The 12720-nt window shown below is 42.2% G+C and overlaps 1 protein-coding gene across 1 annotated transcript; it reads right to left on the bottom strand.

The window, feature by feature from the left end:
- Window positions 1-1938: 1938 nt before the first annotated feature.
- blk (BLK proto-oncogene, Src family tyrosine kinase) lies at window positions 1939-11116 on the bottom strand. Its single transcript, XM_041958105.1, has 14 exons — window positions 11002-11116; window positions 9884-9973; window positions 9604-9694; window positions 9440-9470; window positions 9032-9125; window positions 8518-8616; window positions 8326-8429; window positions 8063-8212; window positions 7503-7655; window positions 7234-7413; window positions 5642-5718; window positions 4628-4778; window positions 3558-3689; window positions 1939-3436 (listed from the first exon to the last, which is right to left on the bottom strand). Exons 3-14 carry the CDS (start codon window positions 9691-9693, stop codon window positions 3234-3236), a joined length of 1464 nt encoding a protein of 487 aa, XP_041814039.1. The 5' UTR covers window position 9694; window positions 9884-9973; window positions 11002-11116; the 3' UTR covers window positions 1939-3233.
- Between the last annotated feature and the right edge of the window lie 1604 nt (window positions 11117-12720).

A 12720-nucleotide genomic window follows, 5' to 3' on the forward strand; every position in this document is an offset into this window, starting at 1 on the left:
TGAGGAGCATAATCCTGGTTGAACGCCATTGACAACCGCAACATTATTGGAAGATGAAAGCGCTCTCCCGCATCTCCTTTCATCTGCGGCGATGTGCTCTTTTGTTGTTGCTGTTTTTTTTTTTGAAATCCTAGATGACAGCGCAGGGTTATCCTCAAAAGACGCTAATGATGTGTTGCCTTCTGCAGGGATCAGTCATCAATCTGTGCACGAGCCACCGTTTCCCGTCATTATTCCTCTATGGCGGCAGTGATGAGCAGAAGGAGGAGAGAGGGTGATTAGGCCTCCCAGCCTTCACCCAACATGTCCCGTCATCTTGTGTTAACATCACGGCTCATTTCAAGGTGGGGCTGCTTATCAATCACGCTACACTGTGAGATTTATTAATGGTGGTTCCCTCCATTCATCAGCTGACAGATTGATGCTATTATGATCTGTGAGCCTGTGGGGGCAGCGTGGCATTAGCTGCTTCCCGTAAAATCTACAGTGTCTTGCACCAAATTTAAATATTTCATCTTATGCTCAACACATGAATTCTTATGAAATCTGATTGACAGTCAATCATATTTGGGGATGCTGCCAGAGGTTAATGCCGGGATTAGCAAGAAAAATGTATGAATTAATAGAAGTGTGGCAAGTAAAGAAGGGTAATGCAATTGTTCTAAGTAAGAATCAGGATTTTCTATCATAATAATCGTTCCTTTTGAGCCTCTCAGGTAAACAAATATTCAATTAAAGTTTATCTCCTTTTTAAAAATGTATTCCAGCACAACAACAACAACAAAAAAACACACTTTCAGATGCTTTTAGATGCAAAGAAAACCAGACAATTAGTCAGATAACAGCTAAACAAACACAGATAACTGTGATAGGATCTGTGCGTGACTGTGGCCCAGTGGGTAGAGAGTGGTTAGAGGCTGTAATGACTCAGACCACCATGCAGGATGGGATACGTGAGGCTCAGTTGGACACTTTAGCACATAGCAGTTGGTGTGATGGTAGACTGGAATATGCATATGAATTTGTGATCGTAGCTGTGACCACGCACTTAATGCCATATGGAGGATGTGGAATATGTTTTCTTTTCTCAGTCCACATCAGCTCTCTCGCCTCATTTCCTGTGATTAAAAAGCATAAAATGCATGAAACATAATTAAGAAAACAAGAATGAAAACATGAGACACAATGTTGGCATTGTGGTAATATATTATTTGATATATTATTTTACAAATTACTTTAAATGAAGGGAATTGGACTCTCATAGGTCATGAGTCCTTGCAGTTGACAGCTGGGTAGTAATGTGGACCTGTGTGACACTGACCTCTGCAGGACGACAAGAGTATAGTTCTGAACACACCACTGCACTTTTTCCTCTTTCACTGTTTGCCAGCCGTTTCTTTTTTATCGAACATTAATATTCGTTATTGTTTAATAAAGACCACATTAAACAGTGCAAACTGCCATTAAACTGTCGCCGCTTGCGTTCAAACGACAGATTGATATTGCACAGATTGCCTCTGTGGCATCTGACGCTGGGATGCATTTAATTGAGTTAATGCTGATGATGCTGTTGATGCAGGTCTCTGCTCTTGTTGTCAGCTGGAAACTCTCCAAAGTGTACGTATGTTTTTTTTTTTTTAAGCGCTCAGCTCTCTCGTAATAAAACCTTGTCAATCACTGTTGCACGCTATTTTGATGATGCAACAGGAACGCTGGCCAGAAGTACATGAACATTAAGTCACTTATTACATTTGTGATAATATTGCCAGACTCATGGCAGACAACACTTAGCATGATGATGGTATTTGTACTATTGATTGATGAGAGTTAATGAGAGATGATTTAATTTTTTTCTCATCTTTTTTTTTGCATGAATTAACATGAAAGGTCAAAGTCTCTCTGTGTCCCTCTCAGTTCAAAGGAGCTTTATTGACCATAACTGAATAAAACACTTCCCTCAGAGTGTCTCTCAACAAATACCAATACTGGGGTTGTTAAGGTGAAAAATATGAAAAAAATAGTCTTTCACCAGTTTGGCGTGTGAGGGAGTCCTTGCTGTGCGGCATTTTAGGAATGCTGACTCACACTTCCTGTTTCCTGTCCATTCAGGAAGTAGTGGGGTTTAACCCCTGGCTGCAGCGGCTATTTCACTCTCTTATCTCCAAGATACTGTCTGGGACCCCCTGGGATGGTTTAGTTAGAGGATCAAAACCACTGTAATTTGGTCGGGGTCAGCTGCTTTTAAGGGCTTCCTGTAGGCTACTGTTGTCTCTCGCTGTTAGGCCGTCTTTCATGTCGCAAAGTCAGTCTTCGGGTTGCAAGCACTCATCATTGTCACATTTTCCTCCTTTTATGGGACATCCTGTGCATGCAAACCTCCTTCATTCTTGTTTAATTCAGAGTGCCGTCTTCTTTATAATGCCCCACTGCTTAAAAAAAGCCTTTAAAAACGTCTCTTCTTGTAAAATTTTATATTAAGCACACAAAATCTGCAATGGAGTTCCGCATCTCAGTGAACTGATCAAATCTTTACAACAAATACTGCGATCACTACTTCAAACAACAAAATCTAAAAAGCGATCGTAGCCTCCAAATCTGTGATCTAAATGCGGATGCCGAATGTTTTAAGGCAACCGGAATGACAATACAGAAGCAAACTTCTAAGTAATGCAGATATTTTTATTTAGAAAACGACATGTATCCAAGTATAAATTCTCTTTAGAAAGCCCTTTTCTTTATTATGTGTCTGCTGAATGACTCTGGGAATTAAACAAAGTGCAAAATATTGTGCATGTAATCTCAGGCTGCTTTCTGTACCATGCAAATGTTTAATCTTGAGCTTTACCTATGCTGACTTCCTCGGCTCCAAAGGTCTTTCTTACATCATGCATGTGGTGTATTCGTATTTCCATAGTCCTTTGAATCGTGGCATATCAGTCTTGACTCTGTGTCCTCACGCTCCACGGCTGTCATCAGGTGCAGTCAGTATAATAATAATTTCCTTTCTGGCTTTAACATGTTTTCTCTTCGCAGTGAGCGACAGAAGAAGCCATAAAATAGCTTTTACATTCACTCAGAAGGTAGCTGTAAAAAAAAAATGTGTCCAATCGAAGAAAAAAAAAATTGTATCAGTTATAAAGATGTTTGTTTGGTCCTTGATCCATTCAAGTCTCTCTTTTGGAACATTTTGTTTTCTTCAGGTTACCAACGGGAAACATTTCCTTTCTCTTTGATCAGGGCTGCATCTCGTATTGTCCCTCCGTGGCGATAAAGAAGTCGTTGAGAGTGCTCTGCAGAAATTCAAAAGTTGGCCGGTCCTCGGGCCTCTGCTTCCAGCATATCATCATAATCTCATAGAGTTCCTTGGGGCAGCCCTCCGGACACGGCATCCTGTACGACCTGTCCAGGCTCCTGATCACCTCTGGGTTGGTCATCCCTGATTAGGAAAAAGAGAAATCAGACGCTTTAATGGACTTTTATTTATCATCTTTTGCAGTCTACTTCCCTGCAGAGTAATGCAATATAGTAAAACAGAATTTGTGCTTCGCTTCTCGTACCTGGGTAGGGTATCCTTCCGTAGGTGACTATCTCGGTGAGGAGGACCCCAAAGGACCATACATCCGATTTGATGCTGAAGGTGCCGAAATTGATGGCCTCTGGAGCCGTCCATTTGATTGGAAACTTAGCACCTAGTTGGCAGAAAGAGGGTGAGAACTGCTTAATTTTACTGGGTGGTAACTGCAGAGTGTGTGTGTGGGTGTGGGTGTGTGTGAATGTGTGTTTCTTCTTCTGAACGTGGGGCGATACGACAGCATACACCCTGAGATGATAGAGATTTGGTTACCGGTAGCGACTTTGCTGTACCATCTTTATCATTTACTGCACAGTCTATCTCTTTAATGTCTCTGGCTGTGTTTGTCCTTTTCTGGCAACGCTGGCTAATGCTGGATTCACGAGTCTTTCGCATCAACGTGATTGATTTGTGAGGTGCCTAATGCTCTGGATTGGCCAAAAACAGAAATGTATCCATCATCATTATGTCCCAAAATCTTTTCTCAATTGAATTTCATTAAGTTTTAATATTTCACAATATAGTTTGTTGCTATCGTAATACAAAATGACATATGAGAACCGCATCATGCTGTCAGAATTGTGGTTGAGATAATGTGCATTTAACTGAAGGGTCTGAATGATGCATTTAGGGCCACAACCATTGAGGACACTGAGATAATGTCTTCAGTATTATCTTTTTAATTACTTTTTAAATTATGAGATTACAAATGATAGATGGTGAGTGTTTTATAGGCTGACTGTATTATCTGTAGACTCTATATATTTATTCCAGGCAGTAATTAAAACAGCATTACAACACTTCACCTCGACACCTCATGCTAGCGCCTCCATCTGAGGAGGATCACACTTCCGGCAGATATCTCTTGTTCCTTTTTAGTTTTGGTGCACTTACAGTGAGTCGCTCTGGACAAAACCTTCATGATGGTTAAAATTTAGGGGGATGGAGGGTGCACTGGGGGGACCTGAACTCATGACCTCAATATTTCTGAAAAGCATGGCTCCGGCCCTGCAGGCAATTATTATCCAGTGTGGGGAAACGCTGCTCATACTGCACCTTCTTGAGCAGTGTACTCTGACTCGATGATCCTGGCGAGGCCAAAGTCTGCTATCTTGCAGTGCAGGGTCTCACTGACCAGGATGTTTGCAGCGCGCACGTCTCGGTGGATGTAATTCTTCCTCTCGATGTACGCCATACCTTCAGCTATCTGTCGTACGGGAAGGAAAAGAGGAATATTGGGACCACCTTTTTGAGGGGTTTACAGATCACATGCAAAGCCAGTCAGCTGTTAATTCACAAATTTGTCCCAATAAGTAAGACAACTCCACTGCTCTACAGGACACTGAATCCGTAGAATAAATGGAGACTTCGCACACACACTGTTTGTGTCTGTTTCCTCCTTGTGCACAGATCTCAGCCGAGCAAATGCAGTTGTGCAGCCGCGGTATGTGTGTACACTCGTGTTCATGCGTCTGACATTGGCAGCGAAGTTTAACAGGATGTGCCAACTCTCAGGAAGTGAAAATGCTTTTTTTGGAGGAGAGTTCTGGGGGAGCTCACTGTGGATGGAAAATAGCACGATTTCCTGTCCGGATGTTAATAATTGACGTAGGGCGAGGCTTTCAAGCCAGACGAGCAAACGCCCCACCACAGAAACCACACAGCTACTGCTGACAGTTTCCATGTGTATTTACATCATGACTGGTATCAAAGCACATGCTATAAGAGACGTTCGAAGCGTTACTGTAAAGCTGCTGGTGTGTATAAATAGACCTTGAGGTCAGCGAGAAGGCTAGCGCTTTTGTTTTTGTCAACCAATGCTAAAATCAGCCAATTAAATATTAATGTCACGTTGCTGCAAACAGAAAGCAGTGGGGAAAATTGCGGAAGCGCTCGCGGGCAAAGAGAAAAACACGGGTTTGTGTATTTTCTGAGATGAAGCTTTCATTATTTCAGCGAGGGGGGGTGGGTTGGCGGTGTGGCGGAAATGTCACACGCCAGACCTATTGTGTGCGTTGACAGAGCTCGTGCTGCCACGAGCCGTGTGATTGGGATGAAAAGTCCCCCCACCTGTGCCGACATGTCTATCAGCTTATTCAGCTTGAGCTTCTTGCCTTCGTCTGTTTTCAGAAAGTCCAGGAGACATCCTGCCAACGAGAAAAGGAGAAGCACAACTCTGTCATCATGAGAAACGGCAGACCACATTTTCAAACGAATGAATTTGCGTGAATTGAAGTGAAAGGGAGTGCACAGAGAGATAATGCAACGCCTGCTTGATACAGAGCAATTCAATACAACAACCCTGCAGTAAATGGTGTGCTTGTGAAGCCTTTAGCTCTCAGGTGAGTTTTGAGGCTGTAGTTCATGGCAGGGCAAATGTCCGTATCTCATTTTTATTCCAGGTCTGGGTCTGGAACGACTGGCGACAACAAAATAATATTTAATCAAGTAATTAACGTTCACATCTCTTGTGATTGGGCCAGCATGAAACTGAGGCAGACAAGGTTTTCGACAGTTAGTCCACATTTCCATAGTCTTCTAAACTACGTTTAGACTAGTTATTGTGTGCTGGAGAAATGGAGGCACATTCTGTAGCTGCGATTTAGGAGCTGATATAAAATTCTCTGATGTTAATGTGTGAACTCGATCCAGCAGCCTGACATCTAACAGACAAGCTTGGTGATTCTGCGCGAGCTTCCGTTTGTGTAGGACGGGCGAACTGTTAATTACGTGCTTTTTTCAACACAAAACCCACAGTTCAATTTCCAGGAAGCAAAGCAAAAAAATACTCAGTTTGAGACTCAATGCAACAGTTGGCGCATGAAAATAAGCCCAAGCGACGCCTCTCACATCTAACAGTTTGTAACAGTAACTTTGTGAGTCTCTGTGACTCTTAATCTGGACTGGACCATTTCCACTGGTGAGTAACATTAGATGCGCACATTTTCTGAATTCATGAATATCCTTCAGGCCGGACGGGAATGTGGCGGGCTGGATGTGACCCGCAGGCCGCGCTGAGTCCAGACTGACTCGTCGGTCGGTCCGGATGCAGCCCGAGGTCTGGACTTTGAGAAGCCCTGGTTTATAGTGTTCCAGTTAGCTCTCCCCAACAGATCTTACTGCATAATGCAATCCAGCACATGAACACCTCATATTATGGATTCAAAATGAACCATAGAATGAATCAACTCACAGTCACATAAATTCACATTTGTAATTTTTAATCCCTTAAATGTGATTGCATTATATTGTATAAATGTTCATTTTATTGTGGCTCCATGTATGTGTTTTATTCACACTGAGGTTTCTCAGAACTAAGTGAGAAGTCTCGGGTTATTTAAACAAAGACAGACAAAAAACACGTATTCATGTTTATTTGTTGCCAGAGTTGCAAAATCAATCTGCAACTATTTTGATTATCAATTAATAGTTTAAGTAATTTTTTCCTGCCTTTATCTGTTTTATATAATTGCTAAATTATTAACTTTGGACTTTGGAAAAAAAAATACAAGGGACATTTTTCACTATTTTCTGACTTCCAGATTAAATTCTAATGAATATATTAGTTGCAGCTCTTTGTAGAGCACAATCTATCAACCCCTCATTGGAGAGACTTTAATCACCAAAAAGCCCCCTTCCCCTCCTCTTACTCATTGTCTTACCATTGATCATGAACTCGGTGACAATAAGAATGGGCTCCTTCGTGACCACGGCGTGGAGGCGCACCAGTCGTTCATGCCGCAGCTGCTTCATCAGGTTGGCCTCCTGGAGGAAGGCCTCCGGCTCCATCGTTCCCTGCTTTAAGGTCTTAATAGCGACCTTCTGGTTGTTCTTATAGAAACCTGCAGTGGGGATTAAAACGAGCTGCTTAACTCACTGCGTGCTACTGACTTGGCTTTGAAATGCAGACAGGATTCTTAGTTTCTCTCACCCATCCACACTTCTCCAAACTGCCCGGCCCCCAGTTTCTTCACCATTTTCAGGGATTCTCTGGGAATCTCCCACTCGTCATGCGCCCACGGCTGCTGGGGTGCCTTCGGCTTGCACGGAGCATACAGCCGCTGACACAGGCCGTCTGCTGTACCTGCGCCAAACCGTGACACATGTGATAACGCGAACAGTGTTTTTTCTTTTCACAATTTGTCAAATTCAGTTGATGAAACAGGGCAGGTCTGATGAGCTCTCGTTTCCTTCAGTGGTTCTGAAATTCGAGATTCTTCTAGCACTGGCGGCCATACTGGGTTTAGCCGTCTTATCTTGTGGTTTAGTCACAGGAGTGGAAAGACTATCTCTCCTCTCACACAGGAAATGCACAGCGCATCACAAGGGTCTAACTTCCCCCTTTAACTCAGAGTCAGTGTAGATGTCGCATCATTCACAGCAGTGAACCGAATAAGAGTCCAAATCAAGACGCGGTTGATTTATGACACAGATCAATGATGTAGCTCTGAAAGAAGGGTTGAGGACTGATGTGATGCATTTATTACTTACGAGTGTAGTATTTGACCAGTTCCTGCAGGGACGGGAACGTGTTGGAGGGGGAGATGTAGTAGCCACCTTTGTCCAGACAGCGGATCTTGTAGTGTTTTACCACATCACCTTGCTCTTGCACATGATCTCTGACTGACAGTGAGAAGGACCCTAAGGGGGAAATCAAAGCTAGTACAGCTGCATGTAGGCTTTAAAAAAAATGTCACGTTTCTGAATGTGCCTAATTTGTGGCACGACCACGAAAAGAGACTGTTGGTAGTCACCTGGGCTGGTCTCACTCTCTCGGACCAGAAAGGCACCCGGTTTGTTTCCAGGCGCTAAAAGCAGCCGTTCGGTCTCTTTCCTGCTTATGTCTTTGTAAAACCATCTGCAGAAGAGACGACAGCAAAACACGCTTTATGTGCTGAACTGTGTTTCCCAAGCGGTTTGATAATGTGTATGAAACTGTTTCTCACTTTTCCACCTCCAGCGTGTCCGCCCTGGCCACATAGTTGCATGGTATGAAGCCCTCCTGCCCAGTCAACAACGATTTCGCCACCCACCATTCTCCATTTCTGCCAACAAACAAGCATGGCAGATCGTTTCAATTCCTTTTGTACTAGAAATACTGAGTCGCTTGTTTCCGGATGCACACTAGAGCTGCAATGACTAGTCGATTAATCAACTAGCACATTGTTTTAGTCATAATCCGACTGTCGAACGTTTGCTGGTTCCAGCCTCTTAAATGGAAGGATCTGCTGCTTTTGTTCATCATTCATGACAGTAAATGAAGAGTCTTTGGGTTTTGGTCTGTTGGTTGGACAAAAGAGGCAATCTGGAGACGTCACTTTGGGCTCTGAGAAATTACAACGAGCATTTTCCCCATTTTTTTGATGATTAATTGGGAAAATAATCTACAGATTAATTGATTATGTTGTTAGTTGCATTTCTAACACATACTGTATACTGAGGACAAGGGAGGCTACTTACTCTTGTAAAACCTTAAGTCTGTCTCCCTTTTTGAAGGGTAGATCACTGTCGTTGGTCGCTTTGAAGTCGTGTTGTGCCACGAACACGATGTCATCTAAAGACAAGCAGAGCAGAGAGTTATTTGAGCCGATGGCAACGGTAATTTCATCTTATTGACTGTTTGGCTGCACGTTGCAAAAGCTGTTCTTCTCAGAGGAAGGAGGATTCTGTCGTTTTCTGGCTGTGACACGAAAACTCTTTTGTGAATAATCTCATCTTGTCCCCAGAAGAGAACAGAGGAAATCCAACTGAGATTTCAATCGCAAAATGTAGCCTCCTCTCACTGCCGCCAATGTCTCTCTGCACAGCAACACACGGTCTGTTATTCTGAGCAGAGAGCTTGTTATGTGTGTCGTGGACAGTGATTACCATTATCCAAGCAGGTGTCTCCGCTCCGTGCCTGAATAGAAAAAAACAGTTTTTAATATTCAAACTGCGCAGCAAGTCAGCGAAAAGATTAATTCAATTTAAAATCATAGTAAATTAGTATAGTTAAAGTAAGCAAAGCTGTTTCCTTTAATTGGTCTACTCACTATGTGATTTGATGAGAGCTGAGAGTTGTGTTTTCTTTTGTAGAACTTGTCATCTTTTACTTGTTTCTGGTCACTGCATGCGCAGCCCATCCTGCATGTATAATGGAAATATTCTTCGGTTATAGTGCATACCACTGACAGGACTGACTCAGTATAATGGTGCAATGCATGCAGCAGAATGCCGTGCAGTTCATTCTACATTATCAAATGCCACCACCCGCACTAAGTTCCTGCTAAGAGCCTCAGATAGTTGCAGCGTGTTCGTTTCGGCGCTCATTACCTGATAAAGCAGATGAGCTTTACTGGAGCCGTTCTCAGTCTCCGCTCCTCCCACTGCAGGGCCTGCGAGGCTGTGAGTTCATGCCCGGCGCTGAAAAATGAATTAAACTCGCTCAGAATTGCTAAATCATCAGTGGAGGGTCTCTTGTTCGTTTTCTGTCTCGGGTACAAGTGCACTTACGCTTTTACACTTTGCTCCCCATAAGAGGAAGTGAAAAATGTGTTTTCATCTCTGTATGGCACCATTGGCGTGTACAGTTTAAGATGCAGCCATGTTGTCACACTGCATTACACATACTGATAAGAGAAATTTACAGAAATGCGCTCTATATTTGTCATTGTGAAAACATGTTTTTCATATATTTATTGATGGATGAAGACATCACTTGAACCAAACAGCCACTGGTATATTTGAATGATCTCAGTGGATTAATTTTCATCAAGGAAGTTTAAGCTTATGGCTGCTCATGCAAACAGGCAACACAGCAACAGTGTCCAAAACAACCAAAACCTCAGCGTGTAGGAAGCTCGGACTTCATAGTGTCATCACGCATTGCTGATCTAGCTGTTAATTTTTAATGTCAGCATCAACAGGAATACTGAAAAATATAAACCTTAAAATGGCTTTAAATCACATATAAAGATACTTTGACTTTCTGATGATAATTTACCTCAACGTACCCAATGATGCGTAATTCAGACTGTAGCAGTAATATTATAAGTGGAAGTCACACAGCTGTTGAGCCGTGACACTTTCTTTAACAATTAATTTAAGTGTAGCTCGAGCGTGTGGAGAAACTGATCATTTAAAGGAGGCTTTATATTCACCCACCTCTTCACTTTTTCGGCAGCTTATCAAATACTTCCATTAAAATAAATTAAATCTAAATTAATTTTCATGTACAATATTGTGACCCTTCATAAGCGCCTGTGGGATTAACTCTGCAGTGGTTATCATTAATTATGTCACTTTGCGGCGGCCAGTAAAACTCCATCAATGTTCAGCCGTGAACTCTTTTAATGCTCTCCATTTAAAACCTAAATTCTAACGTTTACTCTGTTTGGTGTGATTGTTTAGCATAGCGGTCTGTAGCCTGAGACAAACATAGAGATAAATACCTTGACTTTGTTCTCTGGCCTGTGTCTTCAAAAGCACTCCTGATGTAAAATGTCTTTAGTTTCCTTATTGAGGGGCGACTGCTTGTCACTGTGTCACTCGCTCATTTTGTTTCTGAAAGTCTCTCTCTCTCTTTTGCTCTTTCACTCTCTCTCTCTCTGTCTCTCTCTCTCTCACACACACACACACTCACACAGACACACACACAGTGACGACCACGGCCTCCTCTGGGGGACTGGGCTGAGTTTACTGTAAGTAGATAACAGTCTGTCCATTTATTTTTGTCCAGTAACTCCCTCTCTTGCCTCTTTGGCTGCACAAAGATCACCTCGCCTGCTTGATTGAACTCCAGTTAGTTCACTTTACTCAAACCGTCAACTAGTTAAAAAACTGAGGCAGATGAATATGATGCATCTCCAGGCTAATCACAGCCAAGGCCAGATTTGCTGGTCAGATTATGAAGAGAAGGGAGTTTAATATGGACAGTTGTATCTCATCATGTCCTGGTGGACAGTCCATCATTGTTTTAAAATGTAATTGTGATCTTTCTTTCTAAAATGCAATTGTCCATGCATATCAAATATGATCTGCAGTGGAAAAGTGGTTGTAAACTGTATGTGTGTCTGTGTGGGGGATAAGGTGTGGTAGAGAGAGTGTGGTTTCCATGACATATTTCTCAGTTCCTCTGGTGGTTTAAGCCACTGCTGTTCATGTCATCTTTGCAACTTCGTCTGCTGCGAATGTTCACAGCGAAGCAGTACACATTCCTGCCACAAGGTGGACTGGTGGACTGGTCTTGAAACCCCCTAGTAGAGAAATGATGTGCACACATGGCTCATGGGAAGAATGGCAGTATCTGTGCAGACCGAAGGTGGAATTGAAAAAGAAAAAGTAGAGATTCTATATTTTAGTGCTTTTTATGTGACAAGGTGACAGTGGTATTCCAGTGTTAATTCTTATTATTGTGCCAGATCTGCAAATTGCTATTTTTTTCTACTTTCACATATTTTAAGGTAGATTTTTTTTTAGATTAACTTGACAAAGGACGCTCCCCTTACTTCCTCATCCTTCTCTGCTTGCAAGCATCATTTTACCTTTATTACCTGCTGACCAAAAACTGGAACATAACACAAGTAGTACTGTATTTTCCACATGGTTTTGATCGGATAGCAAGAAATACAGGGGCCAGAATCACCAAAAAATGCGGATTCTTTTCAATAATGAGAGCAGCTGAGGTGCTGTCATATATAGGGCAGCCATTGTGGAGTGAAGATATCTTTAATAATCTATTTCTGAATAAATTTTTCTTATCACCAAATGATTTCAGAAGGATTTATTATTTGTTTTTAGTACTCTCTGTTAGTTCCTCAGTCAAATGCATGTTTATAATGGTAAATAACAAATGTTTTAATGTGACATTTTTGTTTCTGTACTGAGGTGATTGAGGCTAGTAGCAGCACTTATTATCAGTACTGTACAAAAGCATCCTTTATGCTTTAAAATCTACATATATCTGTATTTTTTATTTTTAATTGTTTGTCAGTCCTATAAGAGAAACTGTGCATCTGTTGAGTGTTTCCTCATCGGAATTGAGGGTCTAAGGATAAAGGCTGCCCCCCCCCCCCCCCCCCCGAGCCAAATTGTGATTTGTGATACTGGGTTTAATAAAAGTTGACTCAGTTAGTACTCTTTGCGGAGGAATCTTATCAGCTCTCCTATAC

The sequence above is a fragment of the Chelmon rostratus genome, chromosome 18 (genome assembly GCF_017976325.1).
Source record: "Chelmon rostratus isolate fCheRos1 chromosome 18, fCheRos1.pri, whole genome shotgun sequence".
NCBI lineage: Eukaryota > Metazoa > Chordata > Actinopteri > Chaetodontiformes > Chaetodontidae > Chelmon > Chelmon rostratus.